Raw genomic sequence first — 22678 nt, 5'->3', positions numbered from 1 at the left:
ATCATGAAATAAAACTATTAAAACGGATTATATCGCGTATAGTTTAAATAGTTTTATTTCATGAGTAACTATCGCGGTAACCGAAGACAATATTAAATCAAAACCAACTCTATTCCCTGCACTATAGGTTCAAATTTTATTGGCAAATGTTTGATTTTAAAATTTATGGCTAGGCCTTAGGAGGCTATTAGGCACGGTTTGGCTTTGAGGTGCACGTACTTGAGCGTTTAAAAAAAAATGTACATTTCATTCATGTCTTCAAAATATTGACTTCTTTGGCTCATTTTACTCAGAATCATTTGTACATTCACGCCTCACACATGAAAAACGGTGTCCCAAGATTTCCTTTCCAGATCGTCACATTTTTCTATGAATATATTTTCTATTTGTATGAACGTGACGCGCCGGAAAAATAATTTTTCATACAAAATTTTGGGACACATTTTTCCATGTGTGAGGCGTGAATGTACAAAGGATTCTGAGTAAAATGAGCCAAAGAAGTCAATATTTTGAAGACATGAATGAAATGTACATTTTTTTTGGAAAACGCTCACTTGACGTGCGTGTACTGCAGTCCAGGAACGCCTTGCAGCAGTAACTGCACGTGCGCGTGCGCTTGCCCGTGCTACAGTTCGTGCACGCTCCCTATAGGCACGGTTTGGCTTCCTTCTTGCTGCGCTTGCGCGGCGGCGGCTTGACCTTGAGGTGCACGTACTTGACGTGCGTGTACAGGGAACCGGACTGCAGGAACGCCTTGCCGCAGTAACTGCACATGTGCGTGCGCTTGCCCGTGTGGATCTGTCGAAAAAAAAACATTGTTCTAGACTCTAGACTAGACCCATGTTGACTCTAGATGAAGCGGTGGTGGCCGAGTGGATATGACGCCCGACTTTCAATCCGGAGGTCGCGGGTTCAAACCCCGGCTCGTACCAATGAGTTTTTCGGAACTTATGTACGAAATATCATTTGATATTTACCACTAGCTTTTCGGTGAAGGAAAAACATCGTGAGGAAACCTGCATACATCTGCGAAAAAATTCAAAGGTGTATGTGAAGTCCCCAATCCGCATTGGGCTAGCGTGGGGACTATAGCCCGAGCCCTCTCGCGCATGAGAGGAGGCCTGTGCTCAGCAGTGGGACGTATAAAGGCTGAATTATTTATTTTTTATTTATTTATTCTAGACTCTAGGGCATTCATTGCCACCCAGCCAAACAAGACATCCGCGCCAGGCCACAAAAAAATCGCCATGTATATGTAAAGTTCTAGTACCACGATCCCGAACGAAATCATAAAATACCCGATAAACGGGTTTTCGACACTGAATGTGCTAGTATGTTTTCTATAGACGTGCTATACGCGTGCGCCCGTGAGGGACTGAACAATAGGGATGATGACACGTGTTCAAAATCTAGTAAAATAAATAGCAAACGAGCAATTTATCACAATAATGTGGATATTAAAATAAAATATTGTAAAATTACAAAAATACAGGACATGAAAGTTACAAAACTTAAGTTTTTTTTTTAACTTCCAAAAACGATAAAAGTAAGGGTACCGTTCGATTCCTTACATTTCATCCAAAAAAATATTGTATAGCAACTATATACATAAACGTTCTGGAAATAAAATAAGAGTTCTGGGGCCTATTGCATAACATTTTACAACTCATAATACAAGCGGAAGTCTCTTTGTAATATAACGGAATGAAAAGAAGCGTCCGCTTGTATTATGAGTTGTAAAATGTTATGCAATAGGCCCCTGGGGCCCGTTTCTCAAAAGCTTGTAACTTGTAATACAAGTGTGAAGGAAATGTGACAATGTCCGGCCTCCTGCAGGCTCAGCACGGTTCCGTTTTTATCGACTATCACTATGCCCGTCACTTTCGCACTTAAGCTTTGGATTCCTCCGAAAACGGTGCCGTCATATAGCGGCCGCAAAAGACGGCCGTCTTTACAGTGGCGACATGTGCAAAGTACCACGGCGTCATAACACACCGTCATCCACCAAGGTCAAAGCGGCAAATTTGAAAAATGTAGGCGCGATGGGATAACGTCCCATAGAAAATTTGAATTTCGCGCCTTTTCCTACTGACAAGATTTGCTTGATCATCTATAATTTACTTGGAGAATGAAATATCATCAGAAGAGGAAAATAATCGTAGTACGGAATCATTTATTCAAATCTCGTGTCATTTATTCAAAATGGCGTCACCGCTATCTAATAAAACGTTCACGAAACTATCGACAAGGTCATGACGGCCGTCATCTTACGTTACGTTGACAATCAACGTAACGTAACGCCGTCTAGGAAACCGCGCCATCTTGTTTACATAGACAACGTTCTAGTGACGTCAGTCAACGCTATATAGCGGCCGTAATATGACGGCACCGTTTTCGGAGGAATTCAAAGCTTTACATACTTGTTAGATAGGTGATAAACGATAAAAATGCGACCGTGCTACTAGGGCTGGCTACTCACTAGCTTGTGCACGTACACGGAAGACTGGTGCAGGAAGGTCTTCGGGCACTCGGAGCAACGCCACTTGCGGATGCGGCGGTGCACGCAGTCGCTGTGGTTCTGATTAACATATGAGTAATAGCACATTACGATACAAGTGCGAAAAGTAGGAAACTCGCAACGAGTGGCGATAAATTTTAACACACTCACGTATAGACCTTAATCCCGCCCTAGGGCGGTAAAGTACCACCATATGTCAGTAAATATGGCCCTTTCGACATAGTTACGTAATGTGCTAATTATCGCACTAGTGCGGTAAAGTAACACCATGTGTACTGTAAATAACTAATTCAGCACATGACATATAAAAGTAAATCTGCATGGGTACAGTCCACTATAACTTGGATCTGTTTAAATCGAGAGTGAATACACACCTTTTAGGTAAACATGTTCCATCCTAGACTGCATCGGCACTTACCACCAGGCGGTCTAGCATGAGTTGTGTTCTCGCGCGCGAGTCCATACTTGAAGTCGCGCCAGATGTATGGAGTCGCGCGCGAGAACGCAACTCATGCTAGACCGCCAGGTGAGATTGTGGTTAAATGCTTACCATTTACCAATAAAAAAAAGTAAGGCTTATATTAGTACCCTTAGCTGCCAGGCGTACAAGTACGCTTTGGGGCACTGCGGGCACTTGAAGGGCCGGTCTCCCGTGTGGTCCAGCTGGTGGGTTTTCAGGACTGACAGGCACTGAAACAAACGAGACACGGTTTAACACATTCATCGCCACCCAGCCAAACACATCCGCGCCGGGCCACAAACATTTCGTCACATAAAGCTGTAGTACCACGATCCCGACTATCGGGTCGTCCGGCCTGGGAACGAAATCATAATATACCCGATAGTCAGGTTTTCGGCACTGAATGTGTTAAAGAAAGTTCTATTGAGAGTAGAGATTTCCCGCACACTTCGCAAACGTTTTTCTTTTCCCTAGTCTGGGTCCCTTTCGGATTGTCTCCTCACTTCCTCTGCAGCCGCGCGTAGTACTGCTGTCTAGTAAGTAGGGGGTAAGGGGTAGATACAGGTTAAAGGTCTTTCTGTCGTTGAGTCAAGACAGAAGATGGACTATAGAAACCACACGTTGGAAAGGACCAATTGGAAAAAGGAATCCAGGTCCACCAATAACACGGTGGGCTCATGATATCATACAAGTCACAGGAGCCGACTGGATACAGTTAGGCAAGGACAGAGAGGCATGGAAGAGGACGGAGGAGGCCTTTACCCAGAAGGGGTCCATATTTTATTAAACATTAAGAACTAACATACTAATTACCTATTTTCTATTCTTTTTACTATAACTTACTAACAAAAACTGTAAAATGTATAACTTTATGAAAAATATGGAATAAATGGCTTTATTATTATTATATTACAGGTTAAAGGTAGTGCTATGGAGACCCACCATGAATGATTTCCCGCACACCTCGCACACGTTTTTCTTCTCTCTCGGCTGGGTCCCTTTCGGCTTGTCCCCCCTCTTTCTCTGAAGACGCGCGTAGTACTGCTGTCTAGTAACAGGTAAGTAGGGGGTAGATACAGGTTAAAGCTAGTTCTATGGAGACCCACCGTGAATGATTTCCCGCACACCTCACACACGTTTTTCTTTTCCCTAGTCTGGGTCCCTTTCGGCTTGTCTCCTCTAGTTCTCTGCAGCCGCGCGTAGTACTGCTGTCGACCTGAGCCGGGTTTGATGTTGAGGTGAAGCCGATCGATGTGTACAGACAGGGACATTTTAGACAGGAACGATTTGTTGCACTGGAATGGTTAAAATATAGCTGGTCAACCAAATTTTGTCAGTAAAAAAAGGAGCGAAATTCAAATTTTCTATGGGACAATATCCCTTAGCGCATACATTTTTCAAATTTGCCGCCTTTTTCTACTGTCAAGATCTGGTTGACCAAGTATAGTTTAAGATTCAATTCGGCTGGTATAGCGACTTATTTCGCTGTTAAAACATATTTAATAACATATTATCCATACTAATATCAGTGGGGAGACACAAACTTCGGGCAAACTCGGCTCCGTTCGGCTCAGCGTTGCCAGGCGTGGCTCACTCCGCGATTTCGTCGCTTTGCTACAGGTAACTAAAAGTACATCCGTGCCGCCCCAATTTTGGGGAAAGCCATAAGCCGCGCGTGGCGCTGTCGCCACCTAGCGGCCATATCTGTGCTGATCGTAACAGACGCGTTTTGTTAGAGAGTGCGTCTTCTGTACTTAGTACTATTATTTATTCTGTGGTAGGGTGTTAAAACTGAAACTCACCGCGTCGCACGTGAACAGTTGGACGCCGTGTGTCTCGTGCTTGTGTTGTATCAGGCCTTCCTCCGTCTTGAACAGCGCGCCGCACTGCTGGCACGCGCTTTAACATACGTATGTATAATTACTATAATTATACACTTATTCCGGGATTTCATTTATTTAAAATTTTAAATCAGGCAACAAGGCCCATATTACAAATCAATAAACATTTATTTCGAACAAAAGTCCATACTGTGTTAATAACATACTAATACTTAAGTCTAGGGTTAGTACAAACATAATATTAAAATCCAAATACCAAATACCTTACAGACTAACATAAATGCATTTTATTCACTTAAAAACTAAACGCTATTTACGCGACTAAACGGCGTGGCGTGGTGATAGTATAGGGTATTTGACTACTAGTCAAATCAGTTTCTTTTTTCGAACTGTCAAAACGATTTTGCTACTATGGAATTTATATGAAACACTAGCATGTGACGTCACAATCAAATAACCTACTCTTTATAGTTTTAAACGGCTTACCTCTTCTTATTGTGGCACCGCTTCCCAGGCTGCTGTTGCTTGTGGTGCAGCAGAGCCTCCTGGCTCTCGAACTGCAGGCGGCACTTGCGGCAGAACAGGCTGCGGTCCAGCGACTGTACGTCACGGCACCTCAAACGACCACGGCTTACCTCTTCTTATTGTGGCACCGCTTCCCAGGCTGCTGTTGCTTGTGGTGCAGCAGAGCCTCCTGGCTCTCGAACTGCAGGCGGCACTTGCGGCAGAACAGGCTGCGGTCCAGCGACTGCGAGCAAACGAAATACGTATAAATAATTGGCTACTTTCCTACTAGTTAAATCAGCTTCTTTTTTAGAACTGTCAAAACGATTTGCCAATATGGTATTTATATGAAAACGTGTGTAGTGACGTCACGGTCAACTCGCCTACTTTTTGTATTTTTATCCGATTTATTAAATAGAACTTGTGTTTAAAAATAACTGCTATCTATGTTTTTCTAATAATTATCTGGTGCTTTATTACATGCATGGTGTGAAATAATTTAATGACATCAGTAACTCTCTATACACTCTATCTATTCCCTTCGGTATGACCTATATATTCAGCCCGTAAATTATTGCAGCTGACTAAATGAACATCCTGTATAATGTATGTACAGTCACGACACGGGATTAATATGCCATTTAGGGTTCTTGCTAAATTGGAAATTCTTTAGCGTAAGTATTGAACAACCAATTTAGCTAGGACCCTAAATGGCGCAATATTCGCGAAAGCGTGATGCTGATGGTACATAAGGTACGCTTTTCTTTCAGTTTGATATTTTTTTGGCGAAAGACATGTATTTTCTTTTTAGGGTTCCGTACCCAAAGGGTAAAAACGGGACCCTATTACTAAGACTCCGCTGTCCGTCCGTCCGTCCGTCTGTCACCAGGCTGTATCTCACGAACCGTGATAGCTAGACAGTTGAAATTTTCACAGATGATGTATTTCTGTTGCCGCTATAACAACAAATACTAAAAACAGAATAAAATAAAGATTTAGGTGGGGCTCCCATACAACAAACGTGATTTTTGACCGAAGTTAAGCAACGTCGGGCGGAGTCAGTACTTGGATGGGTGACCGTTTTTTTCCTTGGTATTTTGCTTCTTTTGCTCTATTTTTTGTTGATGGTGCGGAACCCTCCGTGCGCGAGTCCATGATCTCGGGCAGGCACTGATATACTTATTCAATATTATCTAACAAGAATATTATAGTTTTCACCTCAAAGGTACCTATTATGAAACACATCTGTATAATGTATTATTACAACGCTTGACGAACCAAGACCTTAATTATTAATTTCAATTATAATTTTAATTTAGATATCTCGTTCCGACATGGCTTAAAAGTGTATTCCATTTAAATAGTACTTTTCCGAATATTCATGTCGGTCCATCTCGTTCATTAAAATACCTAATTGTTTACTTTTAATTTCAATTCTAAACAATAAGTGTGAAATATTAATTTATATAATTTATTTATTTTAATTTAATGTTTAAAACATAATTGTTAATTTAATTACAAGATTTAGTTGCAATATTAAACTTTTAAGTAGTTTGCTTGATCGGACGTTTTAGCGACGATCAGCGCAGCGCCACCTGTGGCAGGTTTAGGAAACATTAAGAAAAAGATGCGTGCGGGCAGAGTTTTTGTGTCGATCAGTTATTTCACAAGAAAAAGTGTAATAAACAGTTTTGACAAGTTAAGGTGCTTTTCATTTGAAGATACATTAGTTGGAGTTCCTGGGGCCGGATTATAGCACAGATTAACTAATAGTACTACCGTACAGAAAATTCACTCCTTCACAAAAGTCAGATTAGTTATAAAATTACACCTATATCGCCGCCTGCAAGCAAAATTGAAACTTATAACCGCGCACGAACCGTGAATCTCCTTTGCGCGCCGCAGTTTTATGACCGAGCTGTGAGTGTCGGCACGGGGTTATCACTTGACAAGTTTTTATACCTATACCCACTGATTTATTATTTTTAAAATAAATATGTAGGAATTATAAACGTTGATTATGTAAACATACATATTTTATCCGGAGATAGTATGCCTGAATCTCACGGAAGTAAGTTTCGAAGCCATTGTGTATTTTCAATTTTGCGCGAGCGCCGCGTGACGCGACTAACGTGCGCGCCGAGCGGCAGCCCACTACCATACGCCTGTCCGATGGGCGCGCCGGCCAAATGTACCTAAACTGCGGAGTGACACCCCCCTGCTTATAGTATGTACATGTACCTCCCTGTGGCTCCGCGTCTTGTGCATCTTGAGCCCCTGCCGGCTCGTGAAGATCTCCCCGCACAGCTCGCACGTGCCGGTGTGCGCGTTCTCGAGCGGGTGCGCTATGCGCATGTGCGTCGAGCGAGACGTCTTCTTCCTGTCACGAGTGACAAAATACTACATTGCGATACACGTGCGAAAAGTAGGAAATTCGCAACGAGTGGCGCGGTCAGAGAAGATATCAAGTGTAATTTTTTTTCAAAGCGGGAAAGCCAAATATTACTCAAAAATTTAATCAGATCAAAATATAAATCCGCTCTATTTTATTTATATATATATATATATAAGTGATAAGCAGATATCTTCTCAAGGGGGTAATTGCACAAAAGATCCCTATGGGTCGAAGTGTATCCGCAAGGGCCCCCGAAAACAATAAGATAAGATAAGCAGATCATTACGATGGCTGTTTTTGAGAGATAGAATCTTGAACATACACGCAATACAGAAGAAACGACATTAGACTTGCTTAGCGTCTAACAGTACCCGCATCATAATTATCACGTGATCTTGTAGCAGAGGGGGAGGGGGTTGCGTTAAAATCACCAAATATCACCAAGGGGTTGACTCAAAAGTAGGCCAAATATGATCACATGATTTTTGGACGACCCCTTACAGGTACAAATAAAGCCAAAAAATAGCCATGAAATATAAAAACCATACTCACAGGAACTGTTTATCGCAGTGCGCGCACTGGAACGTGGTGCCCGAATGGTACGCCGCGTGCAGTATGGCGCACTGCCTGCGAAAGTTTTGAGTAAATACAATAGAGTTAGGCCCAGGATCACTTGTAATTTTTACTTACGTAAGTAGGGACACAGGTATTTTTGTTAGAATGAGATAACGATAGTTACTGATTTTTAAAAAGCGTTTTTCAATTAAAAGACTCGTCATGATCGGGTAGTACTTTTCTGATGCTAAAAAAACGAACTATACAAATAAAAATGATTTATTCGCAGTAATATGGTTACATAATGGTCTAAAGCCCCGTCTCCATATCACGCGGCAAACCATTGAACATTGGCTCGCGCGGCAGCCGCGCGCAATGGATACCGGGCTGGCTCTCCAACTCGATGCCAACGGGCCAACTCGATGCGCCCGGTATCCATTGCGCGCGGCTGCCGCGCGAGCCAATGATGGTTTGCCGCGCGATATGGAGACGGGGCTTTAAATAGGTACAATTTTTTTTTTTTAATTTATTAAGAAACAAACAGTCTTATACAACAGATAAGTATATAGAGTAACATTCTTCTAGTAATAGACTTATAGTTTCCTATATGTAAACAAATATTATAATAAAAACTTATTACTACGTATAAATGACATGCATATGTACTAGTATGTGTGACGAGATATGTGAGGAAATCTTAATCTAGGTGGTCATACAGGTGTTTTTTATTATAAAAGATAAGAACTCACAGTCCGGCCATGAACTTGCTACATACAGCGCATAGGAACTTCAGCCGGTGCGCGTTGCGCATGTGGTCGCGCAGCTTGCCCGGCGTGTGGTAGCGCAGGTGGCAGAACTGGCATTCGTGTTCGCCGCGCGTCTTGAAAAAAAAAAATCTTTTGACAAAAATGTAAATTGATATAAGCTTTTATCGCTGACTGTACTTTTCTTTCAACAGCATAGTAAGAGAGTGTTTGACTGTACTTAAAATAAATTATTTTACACCATGCATGGAAATAAAGCACCAGAAGATTAATAGAGAAACGTAGACAGCAGTTATTTTTAGACACAATTTCTATTTTAAAACCCGTATAAAACTATAAAGAGCAGGTTATTTGATCGTGACGTCACATGCTAGTGTTTCATATAAATTCCATAGTAACAAAATCGTTTTGACAGTTCGAAAAAAGAAACTGATTAATTAGGTACTCACCACATCATGTGACTTCAAATGATTATTATAAGAAGTATGTGTCAGGAACCCTTTGTAACATAATTCACACTTATACATTCCATTTAAATAGTTATCCGACTTCTTCCTTTCTGCCATATCCTTCGCCATTTCTTCTTCCGTCAAATTCTGCACTTGAAAATTGTATTTCTTTTCAAATTCTCTGATTTCTTCTTCCGTCCCCAACTTTTCTATGAATCTCTGCGGCTTTCTTTTTCTAACTTTTACTCCATCTTCTCTCTCTATATCTTTGGCTGGTATATCTTTAACTTTTGCTTTACTTTTAACTTTTGCTTTACTTTTTACTTTAACTGTAACTTTTTCTTTCACTTTCTTTTGTATTTTCTGTCTAACTGCTCGTTTTCGAGTCTTTCTTTCTTCAACTATTATATCTTGGGGTTCTAAATTAATTTCTACTATTTCTACTCTTGGTAAGTTATCTGTAGCATATTTTTTAGTGATTTTATTCTTAACTTTATCTATATTAATCTTATCTTGTTCGTAATTATCATCAGAGCTCAGTTTATTTGGAAAATCATCATCATCATCCCAGTTTAAGTCAAGTTCTGGCTTGTCATGTTCTGTGTCATTCTTTTGTACTATATTTTTACATTCGATTTTGCTATCATCATCACCTAATGATGTTTTATCATAGACAGAAATTTCGATCACATTTTTTGAACTTCTATGACAAGAGAGTGTGTTTGTCAATTCGTGCATGGAGCGGTCAATGGTGCGAATGTAAGAGTCTGTGATCTGTAAAAAACAAAGATATCAAAAGTAAAGAGAGGCCCGTGCGCTCAGATAACGATAATTTGCTTTCTGCAGTAAGTCCTTTGGCCGTAAGTATGTACTTAAGTTATGTTGGACACTCACAAAGTGATGGTGCAGGAGTGCCTGCTTGAGCAACGCGTCGGCGCGGCGGCAGCGCGCGCGCAGCGCCTGCGCCCGCGCGAGCTGCGCGCGGCACCACGCGCACACATGCTGTGGCAGCCCGTCCCACATAGATAACTGCAACAAACATTAGACAGACATAGAAAAAAAAACCGGCCATTCCGTACATTAAGTCCGACTCACGCTTGACTGCACATTTCTAATAGGTTTTCCTGTCATCTGTAACGTGTCAATAAGTCACGTCACATACTAAACACATATTTAATAAAGTTCTCCATGAGTTAGCCTACATTTGTTTAGATTTATTTCCAAATTAGAAAATATTCCCAATTCCTGTTTTATTTACAACCATTCGCTTGTCACTTTGACGTTTGACAGCGAACTATTTGAGTTTCGTTGTCTTTGACAGATTCGGTAACTTTCATTCCAATGCCTTTAAAATTGTCTCAAACGTTTTCATATTTGATAAATTCTTCTTTTCGTTTAAATTTCGCAAGTGGTAGTTTTGTTTTAGGAAAAATAGATCCGACAATATTTGATAATATATTTAATAATATATTCGTCAAAAATTGTTCAAAATTTATTACAATTTTAGCATTTTGGTTAGCAAAAATCATTCTTATTTCGGATCTGGTAACATTTCTTCTTATCGATGGTTCGATGTGAATTCCGTCTTGTCATTTTACTGTCAGCTTTCTCATTGGAAAACAGATAAAATTTTGATCCGAGAAAATCATTGTAAATTTCCATTATTTTGGTGAAATACCGGCAGTGCTTTGTTCCGGAGGTTTGCTCCGTCCCTCAGGTATGTAGATTTCTATTAGTATTTCCATTTTATATGAAAATTCGGTCTCGCCAGATTTCACATGGAATTCCTCTTTGTTATAGGAATGGATTAGGGGCGAAAATAATGCCGCCACGGCAAACCCCGGCAACCTAATGAAGGGCTAACGTAAGTTTTTCCTCAATTTCCACAATCGTCTTTCGGAAAATGCGATTCCTTTTAAATTTTCCGGTTCGACTTTAGCTGACTCGCGCCATTTTTCTTTTCCAGATAAGGGGCGTGTTAGCCCTTATAACCCTTATAATCCTTTTAATTTAAAAAAAAGAACCTTCGTCTCCTCCATTTTCCCGCCGCTATGCGCCGGTTATGAGATCGCGGCGAGTGAGCTCATGATGCTTTTCTAACCTCCGTACCCCACGTGCTCGCCCGGGTCGGCGATGACGGAACAGCTCTAACCGCCTACACCTGCGGGAACGCTGATGACATCCTTTCCGGGCTCTACGATCTTTGACTCCGCGCAGTGGAGCTCGTGCCGCGTGAGGACCTCTGCCCAAGGCATCCCGCGGGTATTATGTAGTGCCCACCCACAGGTCGGTGACCCTTCTTTATTCAATGTGTCTCAAAAACCTTATTAGATTTATTTAGCTCAAATTTAGATACCACCTTCTGTGGGGCTGCAAAACCAATAACTTGTCAACCTAATTGTAACCCGCCTCCTCGATACAATATAATTTATAAGGCAATAAGTTTGTTTCCTTTCTCTCCTAGCCCTCCCTAGTATTAAAAGACTATTTTGCTCATACGAGGTATCTGGTCATTTAATCTGTTTCTGTGCTTTCTGCCAGGCGCCCGAACCTTTAGTTAAGACTTAATTTCTTTCTTTTTGTACTCTGGTAGGGTCTTTACCCCCTCCATAATTTAGTTGTTCAAAGAACTTCTTTAGGCAGAAGGTACAGACAGAATGATTTGTTGGAAAAAGTGGCTTGGCGGCCGCTCACTGAGCCTCAATCAGATTTACATAGGGTAAGCCAATAAGGGACGTTACATATTTGTCGTCGCGAACAGGGACTTGACTTTTTCTTGCTTTTTCAAACTTATTGCCTTAGCGGGAATTTAATTTTCATTAGAATATTGTACCTTTGAATTTAAGTTTGAGACACCTGTGGTATATTGTTTATTGTATTGTTTAATACTGTGTTTATCTTTCTTGAATTCCTGTGTGTGTTCCACAGCTTGTTTTGTAAAAATCTTCCACTTAAAAACTAAAGTTTTACATACAGTGATATAAAAAATAGTTAATCATTTGCAATTAAAATAAACTTAGTGACTAGGTATAATACCTACTTCAGGTCAACAACTTTTTTATATACAGGGTGGTACTCGTTTAAGAATATACAGGGTGAGATTGAAATTGAGATTGATAGTAATTAAATTAAATTAAATTTTGAACTTAGAATATTTTGGCAACTGTGACCTTTGGTTATACAGGGTGGTTTAAATTTTTGTGAAGGTTTTAAAAAAAATTTTTCGACTTAGAAACTTTAATTGAATTTTAAATTCGGATTTATTTTGGAGGAACTTTTAGATTTTTAACTTTGAACTTTGTCTTGTTGTACATCCACGTAGTCGGTTTGATTTAATTTCAAGATGTCGGTCAATGGGGATCGAGAACCTGAGACTGCCCCAGGGTTTTCTCATCCTTCAATGGAGTCGATGACTACCGGTGAACGACACATTAGTGGTGCGGGTGACCAACTTCAATTTTTACCATCTCAGGGAGATTTAATAACACTCTCCGGATACCCTGGTGCTGGTCACAACAGCACGGACACCGGTGCGCAGCGACTTCCAACTGCACTCAACTTACCTCCTGTTAATTGAAACTGTATTGTTAGGTATATTTAGACATAACATGTTACCGTCTTTAATGGTACACTTTGTTGGTAAAACCACTTATGATATGGATGTTATTGTGCGGCTTAGTAAGGAAATTGATGCGTATACTATGACTGTACCTTCACAGCATCAAAGTACGTCTAACTCTAATTTGGACAAGCCTACTAGAAAATACAATCCCATAGACGTTGTTAAACCCTTAACCTGTTTGAAATGTGAAAAGAATGGTCACCACTATAGGGATTGTAAAACAATAAGAGGCACTATTTGCTTTAAGTGTAAAAAAAGGGACGTCACCACCCTAACCTGTGATATATGTAAGTCGGGCACAACTGAACCGACGAAAGTAGCGTCTCCAAAAAACGAGTAGACGGCGGTCGAACACCATTTCGTTCCGAAGTGAGGCGTGTTTCGGCCGGCCGTGATAACAATTCCATTCCCAGTTTAAAACCCTCCTCGGATGTTATTAAGTCAGAACTTCAAAAGTGTTTAGATTTCATTAGAGTTTATTCCGGCCTACATAGGATAGCGCCTATGTTGTTTGTAAAGGATGATGACATTAGACCCTTCTTGACTTTCCATGTGAACGGGGTAGAACATTCCGGCTTGTTGGATAGTGGTGCGTCTACTTGTGTTCTCGGTTGCAATATACATCGACGTTTTCTGGAAGCCGGTTATACTATAGAACCTAACGTACAGTATTACTTCATTCGTAAAGATTCTCCTTAGTAAATTCTTTGGTTATGTTGTGGACTTTCTTTTTCTCGTACTTTCTTAGGATTTCTCCCCATGTAGGGATGGGTAGTAGAATACGTTTCCCTACCGCAGCCAGAAGCGTGACGTAAGAGGCGTCTAACTGTGCAAACCAGTTCCTAAGTTCAGAAAAGGGACTATTCTAGTTTAGAAGTCCTTTTCCATTTCTCTCTTAACTTTTGTTGTAATTTAGCTTATCTCGCCGCATGATAACTCTAAAAATTCCTAATTTATTCGTTCAAGTAAAATGTAGTTATTAAAATTATAAAATTAGATGGCCGATCGGTTTAGTATAAATTTAGCATAAGTATATTTCCCGGATTTGACTTTTACCTCCCCTCATTGGATCCCTGAGGAAGGACTCGGACTTTACTCTCACCACTTCCTCAGCGAAGTTGGTCATTTAAAAGGCTACACTATTTAGTGCTAGTTCATTTCCTTCCATTGTGTAAGGAAAGCTGGTGGTGGTGTGCCAGTCACAATTGGTTTATTTGAGTTGTCTCAGTACACTCATCACATTTTATTTCATTTCCTTCCATTGTGTAAGGAAAGCTGGTGGTGGTGTGCCAGTCACAATTGGTTTATTTGAGTTGTCTCAGTACACTCATTACATTTTATTTCATTTCCTTCCATTGTGTAAGGAAAGCTGGTGGTGGTGTGCCAGTCACAATTGGTTTATTTGAGTTGTCTCAGTACACTCATCACATTTTATTTCATTTCCTTCCATTGTGTAAGGAAAGCTGGTGGTGGTGTGCCAGTCACAATTGGTTTATTTGAGTTGTCTCAGTACACTCATTACATTTTATTTCATTTCCTTCCATTGTGTAAGGAAAGCTGGTGGTGGTGTGCCAGTCACAATTGGTTTATTTGAGTTGTCACAGTACACTCATTCCATTTCCTTTCTTTTTCGATAGTCAGTGGTGACAGTACCTAACTGCACTCTAAATTCCCTTTTATTTCCAAATTAGTCAGCGGCGATGGTGCCTAGCTGCACTACCCCCTTTGTTAGTTAATAACAAATTCTTCTTTAACTGTAGGTTAATTTGGCATGTAAAGTGAAACTAGTCAGCGGCGTGGGTGCCTAACTGTACTAATTATCTCCTCGTTTTGTATTACCTTAAGTCTCTAATTAAATTAAAATAGTTCAGCACGTCAGCTTAGCATAAGACAGTGGCAGAGGTGCCTAACTGTATTATAATTCCCTTAACTTAGTATACTATAAATTTTGTTTCTTCATAAATAATAAAATTTAGTGGTAACCTCGTTTTCGCATGTTAGTAATTCCAGACAGTGGCTTTGGGGCTCAACTGTCTCTAATTGTTAGTTAACTTAATGCATTGCATCTGCACGAGTAGAGTATAATTGATTGGTTAGTTTTCATTTTACATCCCTTAAATTTAAGTTTGTTTAATTTCAATTCTCCTAAAATCAATGTAGAAGCGGAATTGAACTGTTGATAGGTGGTGCTGAGGCCCGTCGTTTCTCACTCTTTCCCTCTTGTACCGTAGAACCATTAATAATAGCAAGTTTTAAAGTTAGTCACAGGATTTTCAACTTTAGTTTTTCTATGTCCTATAATTACAATAATTACTCTTATAAGTTTACTCTAGTATTCCGCCCAAAGTATTCCTTGATAAACTCTAAGCTCTGCAGTTCAGTTCTAGTCTAGCGGTTATTTTTGAGTTAGCTTTTGTTTTCTTCCATAAAAAATAGTTCCTATTTTTTATTTTTCACAGAAAGGGGGTAATGTAACGTGTCAATAAGTCACGTCACATACTAAACACATATTTAATAAAGTTCTCCATGAGTTAGCCTACATTTGTTTAGATTTATTTCCAAATTAGAAAATATTCCCAATTCCTGTTTTATTTACAACCATTCGCTTGTCACTTTGACGTTTGACAGCGAACTATTTGAGTTTCGTTGTCTTTGACAGATTCGGTAACTTTCATTCCAATGCCTTTAAAATTGTCTCAAACGTTTTCATATTTGATAAATTCTTCTTTTCGTTTAAATTTCGCAAGTGGTAGTTTTGTTTTAGGAAAAATAGATCCGACAATATTTGATAATATATTTAATAATATATTCGTCAAAAATTGTTCAAAATTTATTACAATTTTAGCATTTTGGTTAGCAAAAATCATTCTTATTTCGGATCTGGTAACATTTCTTCTTATCGATGGTTCGATGTGAATTCCGTCTTGTCATTTTACTGTCAGCTTTCTCATTGGAAAACAGATAAAATTTTGATCCGAGAAAATCATTGTAAATTTCCATTATTTTGGTGAAATACCGGCAGTGCTTTGTTCCGGAGGTTTGCTCCGTCCCTCAGGTATGTAGATTTCTATTAGTATTTCCATTTTATATGAAAATTCGGTCTCGCCAGATTTCACATGGAATTCCTCTTTGTTATAGGAATGGATTAGGGGCGAAAATAATGCCGCCACGGCAAACCCCGGCAACCTAATGAAGGGCTAACGTAAGTTTTTCCTCAATTTCCACAATCGTCTTTCGGAAAATGCGATTCCTTTTAAATTTTCCGGTTCGACTTTAGCTGACTCGCGCCATTTTTCTTTTCCAGATAAGGGGCGTGTTAGCCCTTATAACCCTTATAATCCTTTTAATTTAAAAAAAAGAACCTTCGTCTCCTCCATTTTCCCGCCGCTATGCGCCGGTTATGAGATCGCGGCGAGTGAGCTCATGATGCTTTTCTAACCTCCGTACCCCACGTGCTCGCCCGGGTCGGCGATGACGGAACAGCTCTAACCGCCTACACCTGCGGGAACGCTGATGACATCCTTTCCGGGCTCTACGATCTTTGACTCCGCGCAGTGGAGCTCGTGCCGCGTGAGGACCTCTGCCCAAGGCATCCCGCGGGTATTATGTAGTGCCCACCCACAGGTCGGTGACCCTTCTTTATTCAATGTGTCTCAAAAACCTTATTAGATTTATTTAGCTCAAATTTAGATACCACCTTCTGTGGGGCTGCAAAACCAATAACTTGTCAACCTAATTGTAACCCGCCTCCTCGATACAATATAATTTATAAGGCAATAAGTTTGTTTCCTTTCTCTCCTAGCCCTCCCTAGTATTAAAAGACTATTTTGCTCATACGAGGTATCTGGTCATTTAATCTGTTTCTGTGCTTTCTGCCAGGCGCCCGAACCTTTAGTTAAGACTTAATTTCTTTCTTTTTGTACTCTGGTAGGGTCTTTACCCCCTCCATAATTTAGTTGTTCAAAGAACTTCTTTAGGCAGAAGGTACAGACAGAATGATTTGTTGGAAAAAGTGGCTTGGCGGCCGCTCACTGAGCCTCAATCAGATTTACATAGGGTAAGCCAATAAGGGACGTTACACATCTATAGGTAAAGAACTATTTTGTGTATTTTTTCCAAAATTTTAGACCCAGTAGTTTTGGAGATAAGGGGGGGGGGGGCGGAATGGTCATTTTTTGCCTATTTTCTTGAATAACTGCTAAAATCCTAAAATTATAAAAAAATATATATTTGAGATTCTTACAATGAGCTCTTTCATTGGATATGTAATGTATGTAACACGATATAGTTTGAAAAACTTTATTTTTTAATTTTCTCCCATAAATGGCCTCCATATTTTTCATTTATTTACGTTACACGTCCATCTTTGGGTCACAAACTTACATATGTGTGCTAAATTTCAACTTAATTGGTCCAGTAGTTTCGGAGAAAATAGGCTGTGACAGACGGACGGCCAGACAGACAAGTGATCCTATTAGGGTTCCGTTTGTCCTTTTGAGGTACGGAACCCTAAAGATTAAGCTGGTATTGGTCCACAAATACAGCAAGCAACAGTTAATTCCACAGTTCAATTGTGCAGTGGAGGAGGTTATGAAATAAACAAATAATACCACACAAACTGTCTCTTAGTTTAGCCCAATGGTTGGCTGGTAGACAATGCCTCAAGGCGTTAAGTCCGCCATTTGTAGGTACTCTTATTGTTTAAATTTGTCCAATAAGTTTAAATAAATAATATAAACTCACTGTTGTTCCCATAATCTCTGTGAAGACTGCACTCAGCCCCCATTCATGGATGCTGTACAGCTTGACATCCCACGCCAGACAGACTCTGCAGGCTTGGATAGATTCGTTACCCGCTTCCAACTTCACTGGGTCCTCACTCAACACCGATGAAGACATTTTTCTTGATTTTCACCAATATAATATCCTAAATTAGTTTTTACGACCTATCGGACTACATTTATTTCATATGCATAGGTCTCATTTACTATATTACTTGGAGGAGTACTACGGGGATTACTTAATAATCAGATACACTTTACTATCCCTATAAACAATGGTTTTATCTTTAAAAACGATCGTATTGGAATTTTATGTATTTATAGATTTTAATCTCAAAGGGTAAATACATTTTTATATACATATATCCAAAGAGTAAAGTAAGTATATAGGTAAAGAGAGCCCTCTTGAAGCATTTTATGGAAACTCATTTGAAAGAGCCATCTCTGATTCTCCGCCGATACTAAGTATGTTTGTGTGCGTGCACAACTACCTACATATGCATCCATACGTGTACTTTCGTTCCACATAATATTAGGTCTACTCGGGCGGTTTACAAGTCCATTTTTTGTTTGGTTTCTTGTAACAAAAACCTTTAATTATTTACAAGAAATCAAACAACAAATGTACTTGTAAACCGCCCAAGTAGACCTAACATTATGTGGAAAAGGTTAATGTTATCAATAATGGAATAAAGAAAAAAACAGAATATTAAATTCAATATGTTTATTGCATACATGTTTTACATCACATTATCGCTAGGAAAGTACAGTTTTAGGTAAACAATAGAAAAGAAAGCGAGTGTGGTGAAAAAACATTCACACACAAGAAAATACATGATTAAGAAAATATGATTAATTTACTACGCACAATACAAGCACATAGTCTAGGCATTGTAGCAGATTTATCGATAGTGGCGTGCCTTATCAAAAGTAGGTACTTATTAGATACCTACCACGAAATAAATTTACTCTAAAATAGCGTCCATATTGCACAAAATAACACAGAACTCAACGCACTTTCTGGAGGTTTTCACAACAGGGCATGGCAGGGCAGGGCAGGCATGTGTTTTCATTCGGGCTATAATCTAATTTCCTCCAGCACCATAACCAAACCATAACGAAGAAAATGGCTCAACCATCACTAAAATATTTTTAATTTACGCTCTTCCAGTGACAGCTAAAAAATTTCATGTCTTGGCCATATACCTAGTATTATATACTTAGATGAGCTATACGCGTGCGCCCGTGAGGGACAGAACATACGTGATGCGACCAAATTAAAAACACTTTTTGACGTTCCTGACAACCTACCAAACATAACCTACGTAATTTGGTCGGGTTATTTCAAAAGCGCTTTCTCTGCTACTCCATACTAAAAGTTCTATAAGTGCATCTCGTTCGGTCAACTGGCTCCTCGCCCATTTCATCTATATAATTATGATTGTACATTGTAGATACCTCTATGGTCTTGGCGGTTATGCAATGTTGCCAGCATAAACAAACAGCATAATTAAATCACATTTTAACAAAACTCTTATTTTTTCGCAAAATTAATTGAAAATTATAATAATTAAAAATATTAATTCGTACTTATTTTAATTTTAATATTAATGCCACCAAAATTATATGAATTTTATAGTGACATCTGGTGACGTAGTTTGTGTAATCGGAAGTCAACTTTACGCAATAGTATGTTGTCGGGAGCAAAATATAGAAATCGCCTGCATCTTTACTGACGTTAACTACATTCCTAGTGTCCCCCCCCTGCATATATCAATCAGCATTTTCGGGTCAACTGTCAATGTCAATTTTAGTACGTTCGGATACAATCAACGCAGTTTTACAGAAATACAATCTGAGATTATCTCTCATCCAAATCTCATCTCAGAAAAGTGATAATAAATAAGTAAAACTTAATTCAAATACAAAATATAGTGTGTCAAAGGTCTGTTTGATTTCAAACATAGTCAGATCTTTGTCTTACACTAGTACTAGCACCCAAAAGAAAAGGATGAGTATAGTTTTTTTGTTTCTATTTACTGACAAGATTTGGTTGAACCAGTATAAATTAAAAATTACTTATCAGGCTTTGTAATGACAAAATTAAAGAAAGTTTAGTTACTTTAGTTGTTTACTCGACCCCATCAAAAGTGCGGCCGGTACGCCCGTCTGTTATGGCTTTAATCAAAATCATCATATTTTGTACTTACAACACTGACAAAAAATTAAGGTGGACGCTAGTTATATCATTTTTATCTTTCTGATGTCACAGAATCCGTGTCCATTTTCTACCTTATACATATCACTCTAACGAATAGCGTTAGACGTATCTTATGAAAATGTTGAAGTAAAATGAAGAAACTTTCGTCTATCTTATTATAGCGTTGTATTATTTTCATTTACTGTTTATAATTGGCTTAAACTGAGCATAGTAGTGTAATGTTAGCTTATTTATATAATTATACTCCTAAACTTAGAAATTTACAAGCAATTTCATACAGTTAAGAGCCATGAATAGGGTAAAACAGGAACTGGAATCGGATAATTTGGTGGCGTGTCGTATTTGCCTAGCTTGGGAAGGCCGACTCTTTGACATCAGAGAATGGGGTCTTGACCAGGTTTATGTGGAGCTTATGGGGACAACTGTAAGTTTTTCTTGATATTTTAACTATTTTAAGTTATAAGTGTATAACATTTCAACATGTAATAGATAGAAGTATTCTAGTTTGAAACTCCATTGAATACATGCTATGGACATAAGTTTATGAGGTTTATTATTGATAAATCTTGCTCTTATTCTGTTTGCCAACTTTTCTTTGTATAGCGATGTTTAATCACAGAATAACAGAACTAATAGTACTACCGTACAGAAAATTCACTCCACAAAAGTCAGATTTAGGTATAAAATCATACTACTATACTCACCGCCTGCAAGCAAAATTGAAACTTATAACCGCGCACGAACCGTGAATCTTCGTTGCGCGCCGCAGTTTTATGACTGAGCTGTGTGTGAGTGGGTTGTCACTTGACAAATTTTTGTACCTATACCTACTGATTTATTATTTTTATGTGAATGATACAAAGAAAGGAAACTCATTGTATCTATGTGTACTTTACCCATCTGCATTCCTGAGGAGTAAAACTATGGTAGCACACACTGGCCAACGGTGGGTTTGGGTTTCTTTTACAGTTCAGTTATATTTTGAGTAATTCAAATATTTTTTTTTTTTCATTGTTGGGCCACCGGCCAAGATGTATCACTTTCAACTGCTTCATAGATAAACAATCAACCACTTTCAGAGGAATGAAAAGCTCGTTTTAACTCCCCAGCTGTCAGCATGGGACGGACTGCCACAGCACCTGTGCGCGTGGTGCCGCGCGCAGCTCGCGCGGGCGCAGGCGCTGCGCGCGCGGTGCCGCCGCGCCGACGCGCTGCTCAAGCAGGCACTCCTACACCAGCATTTTGTAAGTTTTTGGCTCACAAACTCCATGGTAATATACCTAATTGAAAAAAAAATAGAAAATAATGAAGTTTGTTATGTAGAAGTACCTCAAGGACCTAGTACCTACAGTTGTATCTGTTCTTAATATTTATATGTAAAATTTCGTTTTTACAGATTTCAAACAGCTACATCCGAACTATAGATAGAAAAGCACAAAAATTAACACATCCTCTCTCTAACCACACTACTAAAGAAACTATAGATATTGTATTTGAAGAAATTCAGACAAGCAATGATGTGAAAGATGAATTAGGGCGTGATATGATAGGTGATGATGATCATGTTGATATGGATGATGATCTATTTCTATCCAATGATGATATGAAACCGTTTGATATTAACTTTGCTGATGTCTCACTAGTTAAAGACGATGATTTAACAGAAATAAGTCTAGATAAGAGTAAAATTATAGTTGAAGAAGTTACATCTAAAAGAATAACCAGAAAAGCGAAAAGAAAAAAAGCAGAAGAAATCGAGATTGAAATCCGTAAAAGGAAAAGATCGCAAAAGAAAACTCGAGAGAAAGAATCGTCAGTCAAATTTGTAGTTAAAAAGAAGGAGAAACGTTTAAAGAAAAGTAAAATTAAGAGGGAAGAAGATTACAAAGAGTTTGAGAAGAAATACGACTTCCAAGTGAAGTGTTTGACGGAAGAGGAGATGGTGGAAGATATGGAGAGGAGGAAGTTGTCTGATAAGGCCATTAAGGGGGTGGTGAAGTGCCAGTTGTGCTATAAAGGGTTTATGAACAATACTACTTTGGAGAATCATATGAAGATCGCGCATGATCCGGTGAGACCTTTAAGCACTATGTTTTTAACCATCAATTTTTTTTGCACCATTTGAAGGGTACAAAAGGAAAAAACCAAACCCTTATAAAATTACTCGTGCGTCTGTCTGTCTGTCCGACCCTCCCCCCCCCCCCCCCTTATCTCCGAAACTACTGGGTCTTAAATCTTGAAATAATCACAATATAGTTCTTTACATATAGATGACATGAACACCTAAGAAATATGCAGTCAAGCGTGAGTCGAACTTAATTACATACTTAGTTTTTGAAGGAATTTCATTCACATTCCACATAAAAAAATACATTGTTAAAAATTGGGTAATGTACGGAACGTACGGAACCCTTGGAACGCGAAGTCCGACTCTATATGAATGAAAAAATACTGCTTTAGTTTTCACGCCACTGTTCGGAAATGTGGCAATAGTTGGTCTAAACCTTGACCAGAAAATAGTGCTTAGTTGTATATCTGAAGTAACAGTCCAACAATGTTTTAGTTATT

At 39.1% G+C, this 22678-nt stretch overlaps 2 protein-coding genes and 2 long non-coding RNA genes across 5 annotated transcripts in view; 3 read left to right on the top strand and 1 right to left on the bottom strand.

Annotated features, from left to right (window-relative positions):
* Window positions 1–641: 641 nt before the first annotated feature.
* LOC134660007 (zinc finger protein ZFP2-like) lies at window positions 642–18037 on the bottom strand. The gene is made up of 13 exons (XM_063515705.1): window positions 17852–18037; window positions 10381–10515; window positions 9487–10260; window positions 9023–9153; window positions 8271–8345; window positions 7565–7703; window positions 5455–5567; window positions 5306–5419; window positions 4781–4877; window positions 4085–4273; window positions 3107–3208; window positions 2480–2578; window positions 642–798 (listed from the first exon to the last, which is right to left on the bottom strand). The coding sequence occupies exons 1-13, from the start codon at window positions 18005–18007 to the stop codon at window positions 646–648; spliced, it is 2277 nt and encodes a 758-aa protein (XP_063371775.1). The 5' UTR covers window positions 18008–18037; the 3' UTR covers window positions 642–645.
* Window positions 10626–11495, top strand: LOC134660193 (uncharacterized). Its single transcript, XR_010097851.1, has 2 exons — window positions 10626–11203; window positions 11287–11495. It is a non-coding gene; the product is annotated as an uncharacterized LOC134660193 (long non-coding RNA).
* On the top strand, window positions 13869–16455 carry LOC134660253 (uncharacterized). The gene is made up of 2 exons (XR_010097863.1): window positions 13869–16163; window positions 16247–16455. It is a non-coding gene; the product is annotated as an uncharacterized LOC134660253 (long non-coding RNA).
* Window positions 18038–20247: 2210 nt separating the features above from the next.
* LOC134660129 (zinc finger protein ZFP2-like) overlaps window positions 20248–22678 on the top strand; it is a 38069-nt gene continuing 35638 nt past the window's right edge. Inside the window, exons 1-3 of one of the 2 annotated variants that reach the window (XM_063515838.1) lie at window positions 20255–20534; window positions 21220–21354; window positions 21507–22181. In XM_063515838.1, the coding sequence (XP_063371908.1) occupies window positions 20400–20534; window positions 21220–21354; window positions 21507–22181 (945 nt within the window). In that variant the 5' untranslated portion in view covers window positions 20255–20399. Of the gene's footprint in view, window positions 20535–21219; window positions 21355–21506; window positions 22182–22678 lie in introns of both variants that reach the window. The other variant, XM_063515839.1, reaches the window with a different exon arrangement.

Source organism: Cydia amplana, chromosome 26, assembly GCF_948474715.1.
Source record: "Cydia amplana chromosome 26, ilCydAmpl1.1, whole genome shotgun sequence".
Taxonomy (NCBI): domain Eukaryota; kingdom Metazoa; phylum Arthropoda; class Insecta; order Lepidoptera; family Tortricidae; genus Cydia; species Cydia amplana.
The sequence above is the reverse complement of the archived record's forward strand: the minus strand, read 5'-3'. Positions and strand labels throughout refer to the sequence as shown.